The sequence below is a fragment of the Aspergillus welwitschiae genome (assembly GCF_003344945.1).
Source record: "Aspergillus welwitschiae strain CBS 139.54b unplaced genomic scaffold BDQ94scaffold_52, whole genome shotgun sequence".
Taxonomy (NCBI): domain Eukaryota; kingdom Fungi; phylum Ascomycota; class Eurotiomycetes; order Eurotiales; family Aspergillaceae; genus Aspergillus; species Aspergillus welwitschiae.
The window spans coordinates 41,706-60,763 of NW_020798746.1; the positions used below are offsets into that span (position 1 = coordinate 41,706).

Genomic DNA, 19,058 nt, shown 5'->3' on the forward strand with positions numbered 1-19,058 from the left:
AGGTTGTTCCTGTACATAGTGAGGATTACAATATCCGCTATCACTGGCTGGGGCGATCGGTGCGATAAGCTGCGCTACTGCTGCACCCGTCGCATAGATACGAGCCCCGTCGGATGCACGATAAGTGGATCGGAAGTGTGTCCGAACACCATAGACCAGAAGAAAGGGCCGGATGAGTATATAAATATAACTTCGAACATTATGACGAGACGCAGAGAAAGCCTAACTACATTGATTATTAACTCGTCAAGCCGTACAGAATGCCCTCGCGCACCGACTCTCCCCTCGATATCGCCGTCATCGGCGCCGGTCTAGGCGGCCTGAGTGCAGCCGTGGCTTTACGTCGCCAAGGTCATCGAATCACCGTCTATGAGCGATATGATTTTGCTGGCGAAGTGGGTGCTTCCTTGAGCGCAGCTTCCAATGGATCCCGGTTTCTGGAGCAATGGGGTGTCGACGTCAAGGCTGCCAAACCGGTGGTTTTGAAGAAGCTCATTATGCATGAATGGGAGTCTGGGGCAATACAGAGCGAATATGGTCTTGGGGACTATAAGGCCAAATTTGGGACGGTCAGTCTGGAAATCAATTGTCACTTCAGAATCTGTCATTGACGTGGACGACTTTGCTCAGGAATACAACAACTTTCATCGCATTGACATCCACCAACAATTACTTAAGTCTGCTTTTGAAGAGCCAGGCGAAGGCACTCCCTGCACATTGAAAGTGAATCACAAGGCCGTGTCGCTAGATGCAGAGGCCGGTCGCATTGTGTTCGACAATGGTGAGACGGCGTCAGCAGACCTCATCATCGCCGCGGATGGCATTCGCGTTAGTATTCCTATCGTCTTTATCGATTGCCATGAGATATGAGAAGAGATGAACTAACAACATAATGCAGTCTCAAAGCCGCCTTGATATGGGAATCACTCCCGAGTTCACCATGTCAACTTCATGCTGCTACCGCTGCATCATTAGCGCCGAGAAGCTCCGCAGCCTCGGGCTAGACGACTACATCGACAATGAGGCAATAGAATACTGGGGTGGATTTGGGATCAACAAAATTGTAATGTCACCCTGCAGTAACGGGGATGTCGTGAGCTGCTACTGCTTCTATCCGGCGGAGTACAACAATTTGCGTGACGATGGCTGGAATATCTCGGCGACTCCGGAGCAGCTGGTCGATACCTTTCCGGGACTGGATGAACGCATGAAATTGTTGATGATGAACGCTGAGGACATTAAGATGTGGCGCTGTAGGGACCCCTCTCCTGTGTTTGAATCTCTCTGCTAATAACCGACAGTGTACCGTCACCAACCATACCCCTACTGGGCCAAAGGCAAAGTATGCCTGCTAGGTGATGCCGCCCATCCGATGATGCCCGATCAGTCGCAGGGTTCGTGTATGGCCTTTGAGGACGCCGGCGCGCTAGGATTGATCTTCCACCGCACGTTCCGGGAAGAGTACAGTGTCGCAGAGGGCCTACAGCTATACGAGCGGCTACGGAAGCCACGAGCCACGAAGATACAAGAGGCCAGTTTTCGTGCACGCGAGGACCTCAGCGAGCGCATTGGATGGAGCTCGTCCACGGATCGGCCGGGGAAGTTGACCATCGAAGAGGTATGTGGGTACAATATGCGAACACATCTGGAAGAATTGAAAGCCCAGTAGATAGTAGATATGGTGTTTGGGAGATTTTTTGTATATAAGTGATTTCTTGTAAGGAAATTATTAGCAACATAATGCTGTTCTCAGTGCTGCCAAGGTATAGGATCTAAATGACCATCAATCCCCACAGGTACCTGTAGACCCATATAAACCTGTGTACGCACACAGGTACACCCGAAGAATTATTGAGATCGACCCCGTCAGAATGTACGCCATGCCACTACTTGATGATAACTCTACTACTCAACACCTTGTATCCTTTAGCAATGACTTAGTAAAACATAGATAATTTCAACATGCAATTTGAACTTAAACCCCATCGATTGGTGTAATCTACTTTGAGTGGAGACAGCAGCATTGACTGATGAGTTCACATGGCCATTTGTGATCGAAAAGTGGTTTACAAGCCATAAGCGGACGGAATCGATGACTGGCCGCAGAGAGCAGGATAATGTGCCGCTCTTGTATTAGGTTGGTTCAATAATGGAGTTGGCTTGGGTTGGATGATTTAATTATGAATGATGTGATCTTCATGGGATTGGGCTGAGAGGCTTAATGCTTGATGTTCATGCTGATGATGAACCGTTACTTTCGTGTCTGTTAATGGATAGTTATGGCAGAAATCGGACCTTTGCCATTGTTTCCATAACTACTAGTCGTCAAGCCTTAGAAGACTACATCACGGCAACACAGATTTTTCCTGTAGAAGTAAATTCTAAAGATGCGAACAAAGCAACTAGATCCGATCAGCCACAGAGTGGAATCACACCAATATTTAGTAATGCGAATTTCAACAGCTATATACACGCAAACGGTACGTCACAGAAGCCCTACCTACTAGACAGCTACTAAACAAACACCACCCCCGGAAACATACTATACCTAATTCTCGCCCAATTCCCATCCCCTCCTTCATCAGCCCAAACCGTCTCTAGCAACCGTCTCGCATGCGAAATATGCCCAAACCCCAACGTATTCTCCATCACCATCAACCGTTCCTTAACAACCATCCTGCGCTCCATATTATCCCTACAGCTGGCGCCAGCAATCACCAACGGAAACAACAGAGTACCTTCCACGGGACTACCATAAGGGATCGCCAACACGGCCGTCACAATACGAGAGAGGGCATTCTCGACGTCCGCATGGTGCGGATCATATCCGTCCACGATCTGATGTAGTCGTAATCGGACGGCCCATTCGAAAGCTGTTGTTGCTCTGTCCACATCACTGTTCGTCAGAGCAGTGCTGGTTGCCTCGTACTCAAGGCGCCAGGTATCAAGTTGTGCGCGCACGTGCGCAGCGGCTGTTCGGAACCCGATTTCGGAGAGGTCATCGACACGTCGGCTGCGGTGGGCGGCGAGGAGGTTGACCCGGCCGAGATATTCTAGTAGGGGTGGAGGGATCCCGGAGATAGAATTGTCGCCGAGGGGTACTGGGAGGGAAGAGCAGGAAGTTGATGAGGTAAGGTCCGTAAGTCGCTCACCTGCACGTAACAACGGGGGTTTACATCTCGATATGGTGGACATGGCGTCAAGGTAGTGGAAGAGTTGGAGACAAAAGGTCCCTTCAGGGGTTGATGCGAGGCAGTGGCGATCTGTGGTACCTGCCGCAGTACTGAGAAGATTTCCTGCGGCTTTGAGATGCCATTTCCAGACACGAGAGGTGCCCTCGAATAGCTCTGTGAGGCAGAGGAGGAAAATTGTGGCGCAGGCCTCGAGGAAAGATTGGCGACTTTGGTTCGGCCGACGGAGTAGGTTGCTCACCTGTGCCAAGGCTGTTGGGGTTAGCAGGGTTTAGTCAAGCTATGTCGCTTGTTGAATTACGTACCTCGTCCCTGACGCGCCAGGGCACGGTCCCATATTTGAGGATAGATGCGCCGCCAGTGGCAGCCACTAAGGCCCAGTATGACGCTGGTTAGCGTCTCCGATGCGGCGGCCATGGGAAGCAGAGTCGCTAGAAATGGGTTGTTGGATTCAGTAGTCGTGGAACGTGATAGAGCTCGTGAAACGATATGTACATAGTGATTGAATAGGCTACGGTCGTCGTCATTGTGGAGATAGGGGTTGAAAGCGCCATCTGGGGACTGAATGGGTCCGAGGATCATCTCCACATCGAGCCAAAGAGGCGAGAATGGAGATAGCGGATCATCACTAACGGATGATAATATGTTCTCGGAAGGGGATATCGGATCAAGCTCTGGGACTAGATCCGAAACGGAAGATAGGATAGTTCCATGAGCAGGTTCGGAAGAGGGAGACGTAGGCGACGGCTGCGGAGAGGCGAGGGCTGGCGATGGAGATCGCTCCCTTGGATTATTCCAGTGGCATGGTAAGTTTAAGCGACGACAGTCACTACATCGAGGTCGGCTCTCATCACACTTCTTCTTTCTATTAGCTGTCAGACGGTGCAATGCAGTAGTATTGGGGGTCTCATAGGTGTCCTTTACCGCGCCTTGCAGGAGGTACATCCACCGCGCGATCGGGAAGCCCTAGGTCTGCGATAAGCTAGCGAAGGGACCTCAGATGCAGGTCTTCCGGGCTGTTGAGGCTCACAGATGTGGCCCAGACCTAGTTGGTCAGCATATATTACCACCCAGAGAAGTAGAAGCGTAAAGCATACGTGCGCAACGAGAGCAGGGCGAGGCGCCGTCACAGCGTTGTTTCTATCCGAAGTCAGTATAGTGATCAGTCCTCGAATGAGAGGTCAGGAGTTACAATCACTGCGCACCGGGCGCAGACGCGACCAGAAGCAGCCATGATACCGAAGCATCTTGGAGGGGAGAACAGAAGCGACGGGGAGGAGTACGTCGAAGGAGTTATCAGCGCGAACCCGACGGGGAGGGGTTCGATAAGCGGAAAAGACCGACGATTGGATAGCGCGTGGATGGGATATCAGTGCACTCGGTAGTAGTGGCCACTGATAAAGGTTGGGATCCGCATGCGGGGGGCAGTAGCGCAACTCTATATCCTCGGCTACATGGCCGGCAGTAATCCCGTTAGTTTAGTTGCGGTTTCTTTCAGAGAGGCCAGCTTGTTCTATCCGTCGCTAGACAGCTGCAATGCGGGGAAGTAGAAGCCACGTGAAACAACAATTTTTCAATGATTCTTGAGGCGACTGACGGGGATCAGGACAGACCAAGAACTTACAATACAAGCTGAGGTGGGCAGATGGAGTGATACTTCAAGTAAAAGAATGATTTTCTTTTCCTCCTTATCACTCCCCACCAACGTTGTGATTGGGTAGGGCTGGGCCAGTAGGTACATTCAGCCTTAACTCAAGACTTGGAGGCTGGGTTTCGCAATACAGTGGAGTGACATCGGAGGTTTATCGATGATTAACGGTCAAGGACGTTTTCCCGATCAATGTTTTAAATCAGCTCAAATTCCTCATCCAAGGTATAGTGTAGCATTTCACGTACCCTCCCACACTCTCCCCCTCCCATTCCACATCCGCGCACGCTTCGCATATAATTGGCCTTCGAAATAGTACCAATATGCCATATTTTTGGTCTTTATCATGAAGGGAAAATCAGTGCGGGCACCACTGCGAATATCATATCTATATCAATCATTTCCCTTCCTTCATCATTTGTTCCTCACCACCTCATTCTTCGTAATTGACATATTAACCAACGACAAGAAGTACACAAGCCAGTACGCAGTCAATATATAGTACACTTTATACGTCCTCTCATCCATATCTGCCGACTTCCCATAAACACAACGAACACCAACAGCGAGCGCTCCAAGAACATGGAACATCCCCGTAAGCACCAGGCCAGCACTCATCAAGTCGAATGACGTAAGGCACTTTATCCATCCCCAAAGGATCACAAGTAATCCATTAACAGCAATCAAACCAGCCGTGATGCCCCTCAGCATCTTCATGGAGGATGCATCTGAAAAAATCACAGGAAGTGTCTTGCGCCTCATTTTCCGATCGCCATCGACATCATGGAATTCCTGAATGTGAATAGTTCCGAGAACCCATAGCGAGAGAATCACATCCACCATTGGCTGTGCCGACAGTTGTGGGTATGTTTCGCAGACAACGCAGTTCAAAAGGCGGAATGAAAGGAATGTCCAAAGGGCTGGGAAAGTGTTGCGAGATGTCCAGTGATCAAGCCTGGGCCATACGTAGCATATGTAGATCAATGCCTCAGACAAGATAAATATGATCAAGGCTCCGCCGCCAAGAATGGTGTAGCAGATAGCAGGAGAGACAGTCCAGCTGATAAGCCACCTCCATTTTGCTCCAGTAACGGTCAGACGGCCGGCTGGGATTGGTCTTTCTGGCTTATTGATGCGGTCTTCGTCAACAGAGGTAAGCTGGTTAACTATGTCCCAGCAGTATTGGTGGCTAACTGAGATACAGAAGATTTTGGTGAAGACGGTGAACGCTGACAAGTCTGGTGGCGGTAGTAGCCGAATGCAAGCGGCCGATAGGTATAGAAGGACTCCAGCCCCAAGGTTAGATTTTAGGAGATGATATGTTAATTCAGCCTCATTGCTGAGTAGGGGTATCAGGGTTGATGCTTGGAATTTGAGTCTGCACGATCGCCATTCAGCATACGAACTTGTTCACACGAGTGAGAGGCATTCTTACGTTTGCATTCTGTAGAAATTATATGATTGGGTCAGGTGTAATTGTGATAGTATATATATAATGCACTTGCGAGATTTGCTGCTCCGTTATTTTGGACAGGGAGTGTCATTATGCCAAGCAGCTTTATATAGAGCTCCAATGAGTAGTTTCTGGGCTGTCAGCCAAGTCGTTGTTTGAGCACGCTTAGCCAGTCTAAAATTGTCTGACAGCCCCAATCATAATCACAATAGAAGCATTCATAAAGCTTGTCCGGAGTCTGATTAAAAAGAGCTTATAGCCAATGTCTCGGTAAGCGGGACGCCTAATCTAGCACCACTGCTTACTTCTGCAGGATTGACTGCCGGTCGTAGCTTAGCGCTGACTGCCTAAAATATAATCAGCTTACTCTGTGTCCATTCCTGAGAGAATATACATATCTTGCTCCTGTTCTGCTTCTGACAATCTGTGCACTGTCCCCTTCGAAGGATTCCGTGTCATCCAATGATCACCCTTTTGCCGAATAGTATGTTCTTCCTATCAGCCACGTTTCCTGTCCGCCGAGTTCGCCGGTGGCTGATGGAGATATTAATAGTCGCGGCTCTGTTTGGTCCTGAGCTATCCACGTTTACTGTTGGTGTTATCTTGCATACAATGGCGTCGCATGACGTTTTGCCGCCTTGTGTCTAATCACGCTGATAAGCATGAATCCCCGTCTCTGTCTTTGCCGTAATCCCCCACTAATCTCGCAACCTCGTTCGTGTCATGCTGCGTGTTTCAAAGATGATTCGAGCTGTCCTTTTGGAAAAGATGGTTGTACAGGACCAGGGTAATTTAGCCTTTCAGCTATTTTACAAAGCATGGTGAATAAACTTGCTCGCTCTCTATGCGACGTTTTTTGGGAACTACTACTCTCAACCAAGCAGTCTTACTGCATATACCATTTACATCCTCCACTCATCACGAGCCACTAGCAAAATTACCGCATACATTTCGTATTCTTACTTTCCTCATCGCTTGGTATACACCCCAGTGCTCACAGCGTGATAACCTTTCTTGCCCACCCTAGCAGTTAGGTCACTCCTCCACTGCTCGTCGCGCGCCAGCCTCTCCATCGTTTTTTCAAATGTATATCTCGGACTCCACCCCAACTCTTTCACAGCCTTGCTGGAATCATAGACTCGATCAATCCTCGTAAGATGCTTCCACCCTTTCTTCTTGAAAATAGCATCGACTTCGGGAAAAGCTTTGGCAATCACCCCAGCGGGATTCCGATCTAAAGCATCGAGTGTGCTTCCGTCGTTGCTGAAAGGGGGCGGAGCGCTTATAATATACTTTCCCCACCGGATATCCTTGGCCTTTCTCATTGAGCAAACCGACGCGCTGACAATATCTTCAATGTCGCATCTGCGGTAGGCTAGTTCCAGAACCTTCAAATTTTCATCGCTCATGGCCGTACGACGGTCTTCATCGTCGTCTTCCTCTGGGAAAAAGCGACTTGTTCGAAGAACTAGGACAGGCATTCCGCTTTCCTTTTGTACCAGCGCGCACATATCCTCGGCTGCAACTTTCGTCACGCCATAGATATTCTTTGGCTCGGGTACGACAGACTCATCGATCCAAGCGGCAGGGAAGCCGGGCTTCGGGTTTAAGGCCCTACCAAAGGCGCTGGTTGTACTGAAAAAGATGAAGCTCTCGATCCTATCCTTGAACTCGGAAGATTCTTCAAGAAGGATCAGAGTGCCCGCAACGTTGGTTGAGATGAACTCCTCCTTGGTATGGCTGCATATGTGCGGCTTATGCAATGTTGCCGTATGGAGGACATGCTTAATGGGGTTGTTGCGGAAAATAGATGCAATGAAAGTGCGATCGCAGACAGAGCCCACGGCTGTCGTCGTCGGAGAGGAGAGAATGTCGATGCCGAAAGGGTTGTAGCCCATCGAAGGTAGGCAAAGCATTAAAGCTGTACCCAAATGACCAGCTGAGCCAGTGACGAGAACGTCATACTCTGAGGACATTTGGAAAAGCGCCTGCACCTAACAAGCTTTCTGGAGTGGTACAGTCCCGATTGGGTGTGGTTTACGTTAGATGAGAATGTAAAATACTTCGATGGGACGCTCGGTAGTCGTAGTGAAGGTCTTCTTTGAGACCAGATCACTCAAGATGGGTTCTATCAAACACTTGCTTATATGTGGATATTGTAGGGCGGATTGGAATATGTGAGTCATTCGGAAGCCTTGGGAGCCGGCATTTCCCCATCGTTGATTGGCTGTTATCAGACTTCCGCGCGAGGCATTTAATAAATCCCTTGGCACCGGAATTTCAAGTAAAAGAGCTTCGCGCCTTGAACGTCGCTCCTGTTCTCGAGGGTGCTACCAGCATCCACTGCAGATATCTCTCAATTCCTGCAGATATGTCCCCCTTGCTGCAAACAAGGAAAATTCGGCGGCAGCACCTCCAGACCTGGATATATGTGTAGCAGTGGGGGCACGATGGTGTTTAAGTACATGGTTTTTGTTTGTGAAGGTAACTAGTATTCTTATTGGCTATGAAAAAGAAAAAAAAAAAAAAAAAAAAAAAAAAAAAAAAAAAAAAAAAAAAAAAAAAAAAAAAAACGAATATTAGTATTTGAGCTGAGTATTGATAGACGATATTTATTTATTGAGATCAATTCAGGATAGTTTATAACTTTGTTGGTGGATATGCAGAAAAACCACATTTTCGAAGTACCAACTTTTCAGACTTTTTTGTTTCTCATAGATCGTGCCAGCCTCGGGTAATTATCCGCCAGCGTTGCCCGCATCAAAAACAGCTCTTACGTACACCCCGCACCAAAGGATATTTATCTAAGTGGATATGAACCCTTAGTGGCACACTTCCGGGATCGACACTGCCTGAGGTTACATCATTCCAGATTTCCAGAGGTGCGACATGCAATTAAAGTTGCACTTGGCAGCTTCCATGGTTGTTGAACTGGTGAGGCATAATTTAGCGAGCTGACATTGAACCACGGTCTGATCCGTGCCTTAACACCGTTATGTCCGATTTCCCATGATAACCCGATAACCCACATTAGATCGCGCACAAGCTGACAGACCCCTGGACCCACTCGACGATTGGCTAATTGGCAATACTACTCCCTCTCCTTTGCCAACACATCCATACTAGGTGCTTCAAAGGCTCTTAGAAAGTTCGAGGGGACCTGGTCAGCAACAGGTTGAACTGATCCACTTCGGACATTGCTGCATTCCCCCGTGTCAGCACTATAATACAGTGAGCACTTCTAGCTTTAGTGCTATTGCACAAGGGGGCAGAATATCGCCATGCAAACAAGTGTGGGTCCAATATGAATGTCATTAAGATTGTTTTGAGTATGGCCGACTATAATCAGTCCACAATTCATGCCCCATTCGGGGCCTAGTCGGACTTGGAGAGAGAAAGTCTCTGGTTCATTGATGTCATCAGGTATAACCCTTGCCATATCCCCGAGAAGGAAAGCATATTAATACTGCGCGGTGACCTCCCTCACTTATCTAGCATCAACAGTTTGACAGCATCAACTATCCACTCATATTATCCACTCCCACCCTAACACCAGGATAATGGCTTCCAAATACGCCGCGGCCCACAAATCCCCCCAAGGACCCGGTGACGCCCGTCCTACCGCCTCCCAAATCATCAGAGATCAAAACCTCGAAGACAAGCTCTCCGACAAGACCATCCTGATCACGGGCTGCTCCTCGGGGCTAGGTGTCGAGACCGCGCGCGCACTCCACCTCACCGGCGCAACCCTCTACCTAACCGTCCGCGATGTCAAAAAAGCAGAGGCCAACCTTGGTGACCTGGCCAACAGTCCCCGAGTTCATTTCCTCCACTTAGACCTGAACTCGCTTGACTCTGTGCGCGCCTGCGCCGAAGAATTCAACTCCAAGAGCAAAAAGCTTAACATTCTAATTGAAAACGCCGGCGTCATGGCCTGCCCGGAAGGCCGGACAGCAGATGGCTTCGAGACTCAAATCGGAAGCAACCACCTCGCGCACTTCCTTCTCTTTACCCTTCTGAAACCTACCCTCTTGGCTTCATCAACACCCGAATTTAACTCCCGTGTCGTGATTCTCTCCTCCGCTACTCACAGAATTTCAAGCGTTCACCTCGACAACATCAGTCTCGAGGGTGAATACGAGCCGTGGAAGGCATATGGCCAGAGCAAGACCGCTGGGATCTGGGCTGCTAATGAGATCGAAAGACGGTATGGTGATCAGGGCCTCCATGCTTTCAGTTTGCATCCGGGTGGCATCAATACGGATCTCCAGCGTCATATTTCGCAGGAGCAGCAGGCTGCATGGGGTCAAGATGAAGCATTGATGAAGACCTTTAAGAGTCCGGAACAGGGCGCTGCTACGACTGTGCTGGCGGCTGTGGCCAAAGAGCTCGAGGGCCAGGGAGGGAAGTACTTGGACAATTGTCAGATTGCTGAGCCATATGACCCGAGTAGTGGCACCTGGGGTCCGGGGTACGCTGCTTGGGCGTATGATGTGGACGGAGAGAGGAAGTTCTGGAAACTGAGTTTGGAGCTGCTCGGTCTGAAGGATGAGTAGAGCTATCAGTGGTCTTCACTCTTTTCTGTGCGATGAGAGGTGTGAATCATGTATTATTGTATAGAGGTGGCCAGACTAGGGTATGACAGTGGAAGCATGATTTCTTAGTTCGCCATACTAGCTCTTATAAAAGTCGGGTGGTTAGCAATGCAACACCGGAAGAGGATTAAAGAAACACAAGAAATGCAGATATCTAACCATGCTCGCATCCTACCGCACACCTATTTCCTATTTCTGTAGGGCTATGCTAGTACATAACCAAAGCAAGCACAGATTGGCTCGCAGGCACAACACATTTCATTCAGCTGCCCTATTCGGTATGGATTCGATTGGTCCTTTTGCAACAGCAGTTTCTCTACTGAGATTCTAGACTATGGTGTACTCCGTACATAGTCTGTTCTGCTCCTATGCGCATGGTAACCAAAAGTGGGGTGCTACATGCCGATGTCGCAGCTCATCCTTAAAGTGGCGTTCTAGATATGCTACCGCTGATTGGGTGAGTAACCATAAAAAGTGCTTTATAATTGAAAACGTTTCTGAGTAGATGAGTCCTTCCTTTTATATGCACAGGGCCTAGACTAATGCACCAGTGGTGAACTCACTATGTACTAGGACTATATGGTTCATAGGGAACAGGTGTCAAGATCACGGTTCTCTGTCATGTTTCGTTCAGTGTGCGATTTTGAGACCTTTTTGGAAATATTCTGTGTGGCATAAAGTTGATTAAGCTTGCATCTAAATTCAAGGGATTATCACAATCATAGCAGTAACTCATCAATCATACGTACAAAACGTCGCGTCGTAACACATAACGAGATTAAAAGGTATACAGAAAACGTCTCTCAGAAAGTAGTACAAGAATGCAGCTGCCACAGTAGACACCAAGAGACAGCATATCCTGTTCGTGATCATGGAATTTGCTGGGAGTCAGTTATGGAAGTGTACTACCGGCTTCCCAAAGCTTCGAAGCTCCAAGCATAACTCCTAGCCGGTGGAGAACCCAAGAATTACACCTCAGTTGTGTGGGGGCTGAGCGTCTCGTTTCCACCGCTCACCTGCGGAATATGAGATGCCCCTGCTTTCGATAAAATCGAACCGCGACGATCATATGGATCGATGTCCGGAAATACATACTTGGAGCTCTTCCAGGGCGGCACCTTCATAACGTACATGGTATCGATCTCTTCCAATGTACGGCCACGACCTTCAATGACTGCCACGTAAACCAGGCCCGCCGCAAGGAAGAGGCAGCCGGCAAAGACGTAGCCGAGGCGGAAGTCAATGGCACTGGTGATGAAGGGGGTAAAAAAGGCGAGAAGGAAGTTCCAGAGCCAATTGGATGCTGTGGCGAGAGACATGGCGCGGGCACGGAATTCGGAGGGATACAGCTCTGCAATAATGGTCCACACCATGGGACCCCATGTTGATGCGAAACCTTTGTGGCGGTTAGCAAGTGGGACTACGTATTTGGATTAGAATGGGGATGTGCAACGACTGACATACCGAGAATGAAAAGGCAGGCGAAAACAACCATGACCACGCCAGCTGTGTGTGTCCGTTCTGGGTTTTCATGGTCTAGAGAGAAATGGCCCACCGAGGCGAAAACCATGAAACAAACAAACATCCACAATGCTCCTGTTATCAGGGATCGACGACGACCGTAGTTCTCGATCAGGTACAGCCCTAGGAATGTCGTTCCGAAATTCACACCGCCAAGAATCATTTGTGTTACGTAGGAATTTGAAATCCCGGCGCCTCGAAAGATCGTCGTCCCGTAGTAGAAAAAGTAATTCGCTCCCGTTAACTGTTGCAGTGCTTGAAGGGCGACTCCCACTGCGACGCGATACTTCATGCGGGGTGCATGGAAAAGATGAGACCAGGTTATCTCTCCGCGTTCCTGTTCTTCCACGAACTTCTGCCTGATCTCGCCGATCTCGAGCTTCAGCATACGGTGATTTTCAGGAATCCCGTACATTCTCGATAGGGTACGAGCTGCTTTCGCCTCCCTTCCATGTCTATAGTCGTACCGGGCACTTTCGGGGAATAGTGCAATTCCGAAGCCCAGGATCATGGCCCAGATGTAGGTGATGCCCATGGGAATACGCCAGGAGCCTGTATCATTTCGAGCTTCTGTTCCGAAGTTGATACAGTTGGCGACGAAGATTCCAAGGGTGATGAAAAGCTGATAAGTGCTGTTGACGTAAGCTTCCAATCAAGAACAATGCAGGTTTGTAGGCATACCTAACAAGAGATCCACGAATGTGCCTTGGTCCAGTTTCCGCTTGGTACATGGGAACAAGCAATGATAGAGCCCCAACGCCGAGACCAGCGACCCAACGACCCATGGCTACCTGGTACCACTTTCCGAAAGGGGAAGATATTTGTATGGTGATACCGACACACACCATGGCACTCCAGCCGCTGATGGACCACTTCCGGCCAACACGATCTGCGATGGGAGCTGCAATAAGGGCGCCGATCAAGGTACCTATTGAAAGCTGCGCTTATCAGCAAGATTGAGCTAGTGTCAAACTGTCCATGCGTGTCTTACCAGCGCGACAATCAGACCCGAACGGGCATTGGAGAAATAGTATGTTCCGTCAGCTTGCTGTTGTCCGTATCTTTGGAGAAAGTTCGGCATCTCCAAGAAGCCTGAAATTTGGCCAGTGTCGTAGCCGAAGAGGAAACCACCCATTGACACGAAAATGCCCATTAAGAAAGAACGCCACGTGAGCAGAGGGATAGGTGTATCCACAATCCCCTCTTCAGATTTCTGGCCATTGGGGCCGGTAGCTTGCGCCTCTTGCTGCAGCACATCACCATTGAGTTCATCTTGCGGCCTCTTACGAGGCATTTTAATTTTTGGTAATCTCATCTTTGTCAGATAAAGTGCGCGTCAGATTTGCAGACCGTGATGGCAGTGTCCCTGCGGTACTGAGCTGTGAGAGTCTGGCTTGAGGACACGAATATATATACCAAGGGAGCAGCGTTAGCAATCCCTCATGATGGTTCCGTGATGTCATCAATTGGGCTGGACTCCCTTTCTTCTTTGTCTGCTTGTCTGACAGGCCAAAAGGGACTCGTCTCCAATACTTTGTTCGGACAAGAGTTACCCCAGCATAATGTTCAACGGCTCACGTGGTGGTCCTGAATTCGGGCCCATGGGACCCCGCATTAGCCACTGATGTCTGACATAGACCGAGACTGTAACTTCGGGCTTCGGTGAATCCGGTTGAATGCCGATCTTGATACGTTGTAAGCACTTCGATAGGGTCGGTCAATCTATGGTTGGGATCCGGGGAAAGTCAAATCTTATGTCATCACTCAGATGGGAAATTACCCCGGCATATATGACAGGTTGACTTGGAAGAATCCAATGGTAGCTGCTTGACTGCCACCTGAAATCCACGGTTCATGGTCGGTCCGCCAAGCTCGGGGCTCTGGGGTCTTGGCCTACGTCCGACGCCTTCCCCGCGCGTTTCGGTACATTTTGCTTTTCGTCATATGTTCTTTGACCGATGAACCACCGGTAACACACTCTGAAAGCTCCGGACTCCTCGCAGCATCATGTATGGCATGATCGGTATTTGATGGTGAAATAGCGTTGCACTTGCCACCGCAAGGGTGGGCTTGCAGCCGGAGTCCTCGTCGGGTTTGATTTTGATTCGCGTCTCACCTCAGGAGGAGGGGTCGGGATGACTTGTATGCCATCTTTCGGCTGTGTATTTTCAATGATTGTTGTTAGCATGAAATTTATCTGTGGTATGATGACACCGGGGTCGGCACAGAGGATTCAGGTGCTGGGCTCAGGGCGGTTGATTGCTCCGCGATGCCATAAAACCTTGCACGCTGTGGCGCCCGGCATCATCCAAGTTGAAGATCGGTCGGTATCCGACAGTAGTGAGACAAAATTTAAGGTACTCTAGGGTTAGTGCTAGCAGTTAGTGTGGGGAAAACAAACTGGATATCATGACACAGGGACTGCTACCATTTCAAATGAATTTACCAAGGACTAGACTAGTGACTGAATTGAGCTGGTGAAGTCCAACGCGGCGACGCCTCGGTCGCGTCCGACATCACCTGATTTGTAACCAGTGAAGCCGAGCAAACTTGGTACTCGGCCTATGCGGCACTTTCCGTTTGCGGTCAACGTAGTGGAAGGCTTTTGAATTGCTTACTGTAGATCACGGATTAACAGCCACAAATGGGATCGTAGCACGGATCATGTGTATTCGCACTGTGGAAGCAGTACTAGTACCATAAGAGGTCGCTAATATAACGGACAACCCGACCTAGTCCAGGGACAACATGTCCCTTCCTAACATTAGGAATAACACGATGTATTCGGAGACACGGATCGCTGTCGGGTCGGACTGGGGGCGGCAACAATGAGAGCACGGTAACTGTTAATTTTCGGACTTGTTCTGATGAAGAGCAGGATCAGTTGGCCATAGGACGCCAGAAGAATCCTCTTCTTGTGCCGCAGAGTGTTCAATTTGTCGAGAGATCAGGGACCCGAAGCCCCTGATATAGTAAGCCAGGGATAACGGATCCCTAATAGGAAAGCATGATCTCAGCTAGGCCAGGGGGGGATAGTAAGTAAAAGGTGTAAGATAGAGCCGCAAAGGTCACAGAGGAAACATTACGTGGGGAGAGGTTGACAAAGTGATACTAGAATATAACTGGGCCGAATTAGTTTATGGCAATTTAAAAAGTACTGTACTCACTACGCGGAGGCAACATCCAATACTATATACTAATGGACCGCCGCCGCAAATATACTAAACTGTGAACCCAGCGGTCATCGGTGGTACTTGAGGAAAATCAACTGTTCGCAGATACACCCAACTAAGATGATAAGCTGGCAATTGGATGCTGATATTTCTTGCATGTGGTTTTGCATAAACATACTGTAGACAAGCCATAGACGATGAGAACGAACGCAGAGTCGACATTTGTTATGTGGATCACGTTCTATATGGGAGAATTCTTTGGCATTGGATTATATAGCCAAAAGACGCACTGTCCTTCAACAAGGAAATGGGGCTGTGGTTTAGTGGTATAATATTCCCTTAGCATGGGAGAGGTCCGGGGTTCGATTCCCCGCAGCTCCAACCTTCTTTTTCTTTTTTTTTCCCCCCACTCTTGTTGAACTTTCCCTTCCAGTCGGAGCCGCTCATTCTTTTTCTCATTTCTTAACCGTTTTTCTCGATCAGACAGCCTTATACAACCATTCACAGAATAGCTTCTAAGCCAATCACTATTCTTATGACCAACAAGAAGAAGAAATTGTGCTTGGCCGAATTTGTCTCTTTCATCCCAAGGAAAAGCTTCCGACCGGAGCGGACCAGCCACCCACCCGAACCCCGAGCGCTGTTTTCCATGGGAAGGATATACCAATTTTTACAGTCCATAGAAGTATGAACCAACACTCTTTGGTACGCTAGCAAAGTAACTATTAGCTTTCCCGAATCTCATCACCATGTCCACCTGCTTATAGTAAAGATAGACGATAGCTGTTGGTGCCAACGTGCCAACAGCGGATTCTTTTATGCTGAGGCGCCACTCCCTCTAGCAGAGGTGCCACTTAACGAGCTTTGCCGGGGCAACCTACAACTTTCAAATTGATAGTGTATTCCCGGAATCGTTGGTATATGAAGCTATTAGTAAATACACAATGTGCGTTGAACCCCCTGTTCGTGTAAACTAGTCAGAGCAATATCCATGTTCACACGGAGGTTCTCCTTGACTGAGAAATGAACTCAATCACAACAAGGGAATCCAATCCCAGGTTTGACAGAGAGGACGACGTCTGCAACTCTTCTTCTGGCTTTAACAGAAAATCACACACCTTCCTCTCAATCTCTCGAGCCAGATATTGAGCAGACTCGGACTGACGCAGCTAACCAGCGCCGCTCTTGGCCTTGGTGATAGAAGATTGTAGATCATTGCTGGAGGATGCACTTGCTGCCAGCATAGTAAAAATTAGATTTTGGGATCAACAGCCGTGTCCCATTCGCTCTTCTTCATGGGCGCGAAACACTTATCATGAAGAACAATAGATTTCTGGGAGATGCCCATGCGGTGACGACGAGCCTCAGTTATGCCCTTGGTGACATTATCCGAGTACAAAACGGTTCCCTGCACACATCTGGCGCCGCGTCCATGTTGGCAGCTATGCAGCATATTCCAAGTTCATTGTTCCTGCGCCACGGGAAAGGTAGATGCGGTGAGAGCGCCTCGTTCTACCATCCGATATAACGATCCCTGTACGGCGGGCTCTAGTGGCCTTCAAGAAAATGTGATTTTCTTCGTCTTCATCATTGAGAAATTCATGATTTAATTAGTTTGACTGGATTTATGAAGGGAAAATGCATAGAAAAGAAGAAGAAGAATGATGTGATAAAAGTCGATATAGCACACCTCTTCTTTCACCTCCTTGGATATGGAACAGCTAGACATAATCCATACTTAGAGGTCCAGGACAGCGCAAAGAACTCATGAGCAACATAAGGCACAGACACGAGGCTCGGCATAGTATTCAGACCAGGCAAGCCAATAGAATAGGACATCATACCCCGTACCGAGGCTTCGTATACATCGATCAGAAATCATCAGGCGTAGAAATAGTTCAATTTTTCTTAAAACAACCTACTGAATATGCGTCAGGTCTAAGATTCTGTTAACGACTCCAAATAATCGATCCCTGTACGCAAGCTAAAACCAGCTCGAACCCAAGCCTCTTCACCTCCGTAAAGCTGGATAAGAACGTGGACAAGTTGCTTTGTTGCTCTTGGCACTTCGTCAGACTCTGGAAGGTATTCTGGATTTTGAGCACAGAAATTGAGAAGAAAATTGATGTCCAAAGAATCCGTTCTCCTCTTGTCTTCCGTAGACCGACCCGTAATTGAACCACATTTCGCATTAAGAAGCAAAGCTGGCTTCAAGACTTTTACTCCTTCAATTGTGATTACCTCAGTATTTTCGTCAAAGGGTTCCTTGAACAAAAGAGGTGGGGTGAGGATCTCGACTTGTACTGGACTTCGGGCCTTGTAAGTCGTGTGGTTCGTTCTTGCTTCAACTTCGAAATCGGGAGAGGCACGCAGCAGCTGTCTTGCGTCTGAGGTTTCGCCCCGTGGCACAACAAGGTCTATGTCTTGGGTTGCCCGTGTAGAGCCCAGGACCACACATGCGCTGCCACCAACAAGAGCGTAGGTTTCAAATTGAGCAAGTGCGTTTCCGACTGCCATTGCAGCGGCGCGTATTTCCGCCGGGGTGTGAAAGTGTGAAGAGGTCATGCCGTTTTGCCTTGAAAGACGAGGCCAGTCAGTAGTAGCTGGCGTAGGATATACTTGAGATAATTGCTGTATGTCACTAACCTTTCCGAACTTATATCTCGTGTTGTGCAAGTTCAGGGACACTGAGCAAGTAGAAGATACAATCATTCTGCCATGTCAGAACTATATAGAATATGTGAGGGGTGTGCGTCTAGTGATAAGCTTGAACTGCTGCCTGGAATATGCAAGGCTACTGCGTAGTGGTTGCGGCAGCGCCATTCGCTCCAGCTTCAAGCAAGCCATCTCACTTTGAAATACGATAGAAACAGTCCAGCACTCAAAAGGCTATCAGCATCAGAGAAGTAACTATGAGATGGGAGAATTTGCACCCCTTGAAAAACAAAACAATGCCCGGGGAACGCCATAGTACTATCTCCTTAGTGTATCAGAGGTAATCATTCGAGCCAGATGAGAATTAAATGATCCTCAAACTTGCCAAACTAAGGAGGCTTAGTACAAAGCGCCAGGAAAGGGACGTTCACGTCCGAGGCCAGAGAATGGCCAAAGCCGATCGTGAGGGACTGAAATGGTGCTATGGGGGTGACACTGGACTTCGCGTGAAGAACGATGATTGAGATATTGGATCAAAGCTACAATCGTTTGTGGCATCGGACTGGAGTGTTATCTCCTAGGAAGCAAGATAATAACGGTCTATTTGTAGCTTCTGCATACAAGGCTACTGTTACGATGCAGTGCTCAAGGGGACCTGATATGAAAGCGGGGTACAGCCGAACGAGTGTGCGGGGTTGAACGTCGAAAATACCCGACACTGTGGCTCTCCGAAAGAGGGCGATGCTGACAGACCGTGAAGCACACGAACGGATTATGCTACCCGTAATTCCAAATGAAAAAAATGAGCAGAGTGATGTTGTA

The 19,058-nt window shown here is 48.6% G+C and overlaps 7 protein-coding genes and 1 non-coding gene across 8 annotated transcripts; 3 read left to right on the forward strand and 5 right to left on the reverse strand.

Annotated features, from left to right (window-relative positions):
- Positions 1 to 260: 260 nt before the first annotated feature.
- BDQ94DRAFT_163271 (FAD/NAD(P)-binding domain-containing protein) lies at positions 261 to 1,955 on the forward strand (the record flags this gene model as incomplete). Its single annotated transcript, XM_026769709.1, has 5 exons — positions 261 to 569; positions 631 to 828; positions 899 to 1,253; positions 1,302 to 1,618; positions 1,770 to 1,955. The coding sequence occupies 5 exons, from the start codon at positions 261 to 263 to the stop codon at positions 1,953 to 1,955; spliced, it is 1,365 nt and encodes a 454-aa protein (XP_026620829.1).
- Positions 1,956 to 2,514: 559 nt separating this feature from the next.
- Positions 2,515 to 6,268, reverse strand: BDQ94DRAFT_184224 (transcription factor domain-containing protein; the record flags this gene model as incomplete). Its single annotated transcript, XM_026774598.1, has 5 exons — positions 2,515 to 3,443; positions 3,497 to 3,975; positions 4,116 to 4,331; positions 5,354 to 6,171; positions 6,242 to 6,268. The coding sequence occupies 5 exons, from the start codon at positions 6,266 to 6,268 to the stop codon at positions 2,515 to 2,517; spliced, it is 2,469 nt and encodes an 822-aa protein (XP_026620830.1).
- A 924-nt stretch (positions 6,269 to 7,192) lies between these two features.
- Positions 7,193 to 8,436, reverse strand: BDQ94DRAFT_153145 (NAD-dependent epimerase/dehydratase family protein). Its single transcript, XM_026768087.1, has one exon. It carries the CDS (start codon positions 8,266 to 8,268, stop codon positions 7,261 to 7,263), a length of 1,008 nt encoding a protein of 335 aa, XP_026620831.1. The 5' UTR covers positions 8,269 to 8,436; the 3' UTR covers positions 7,193 to 7,260.
- Positions 8,437 to 9,852: 1,416 nt separating this feature from the next.
- BDQ94DRAFT_184225 (uncharacterized protein) lies at positions 9,853 to 10,850 on the forward strand (the record flags this gene model as incomplete). Its single annotated transcript, XM_026774599.1, has 1 exon — positions 9,853 to 10,850. One exon carries the CDS (start codon positions 9,853 to 9,855, stop codon positions 10,846 to 10,848), a length of 996 nt encoding a protein of 331 aa, XP_026620832.1.
- A 1,005-nt stretch (positions 10,851 to 11,855) lies between these two features.
- Positions 11,856 to 13,723, reverse strand: BDQ94DRAFT_163275 (sugar porter family MFS transporter; the record flags this gene model as incomplete). The annotated part of the gene is made up of 4 exons (XM_026769710.1): positions 11,856 to 12,283; positions 12,352 to 13,040; positions 13,090 to 13,346; positions 13,400 to 13,723. The coding sequence occupies 4 exons, from the start codon at positions 13,721 to 13,723 to the stop codon at positions 11,856 to 11,858; spliced, it is 1,698 nt and encodes a 565-aa protein (XP_026620833.1).
- A 2,167-nt stretch (positions 13,724 to 15,890) lies between these two features.
- BDQ94DRAFT_t250 lies at positions 15,891 to 15,962 on the forward strand. The gene has a single exon. It is a non-coding gene; the product is annotated as a tRNA-Ala (tRNA).
- Positions 15,963 to 16,021: 59 nt separating this feature from the next.
- On the reverse strand, positions 16,022 to 16,742 carry BDQ94DRAFT_153150 (uncharacterized protein). The gene is made up of 2 exons (XM_026768088.1): positions 16,358 to 16,742; positions 16,022 to 16,286 (listed from the first exon to the last, which is right to left on the reverse strand). Exon 2 carries the CDS (start codon positions 16,260 to 16,262, stop codon positions 16,083 to 16,085), a length of 180 nt encoding a protein of 59 aa, XP_026620834.1. The 5' UTR covers positions 16,263 to 16,286; positions 16,358 to 16,742; the 3' UTR covers positions 16,022 to 16,082.
- A 726-nt stretch (positions 16,743 to 17,468) lies between these two features.
- On the reverse strand, positions 17,469 to 18,722 carry BDQ94DRAFT_153152 (uncharacterized protein). Its single transcript, XM_026768089.1, has one exon. The coding sequence runs from the start codon at positions 18,291 to 18,293 to the stop codon at positions 17,520 to 17,522; it is 774 nt and encodes a 257-aa protein (XP_026620835.1). The 5' UTR covers positions 18,294 to 18,722; the 3' UTR covers positions 17,469 to 17,519.
- Positions 18,723 to 19,058: the final 336 nt, after the last annotated feature.

What these genes read in the sequence shown, in the direction of transcription:
- BDQ94DRAFT_153145 (XM_026768087.1), bottom strand. Translation starts at nt 8,268, where the DNA reads ATGTCCTCAGAGTATGACGTTCTCGTCACTGGCTCAGCTGGTCATTTG.
- BDQ94DRAFT_153150 (XM_026768088.1), bottom strand. Translation starts at nt 16,262, where the DNA reads ATGGACTGTAAAAATTGGTATATCCTTCCCATGGAAAACAGCGCTCGG.
- BDQ94DRAFT_153152 (XM_026768089.1), bottom strand. Translation starts at nt 18,293, where the DNA reads ATGATTGTATCTTCTACTTGCTCAGTGTCCCTGAACTTGCACAACACG.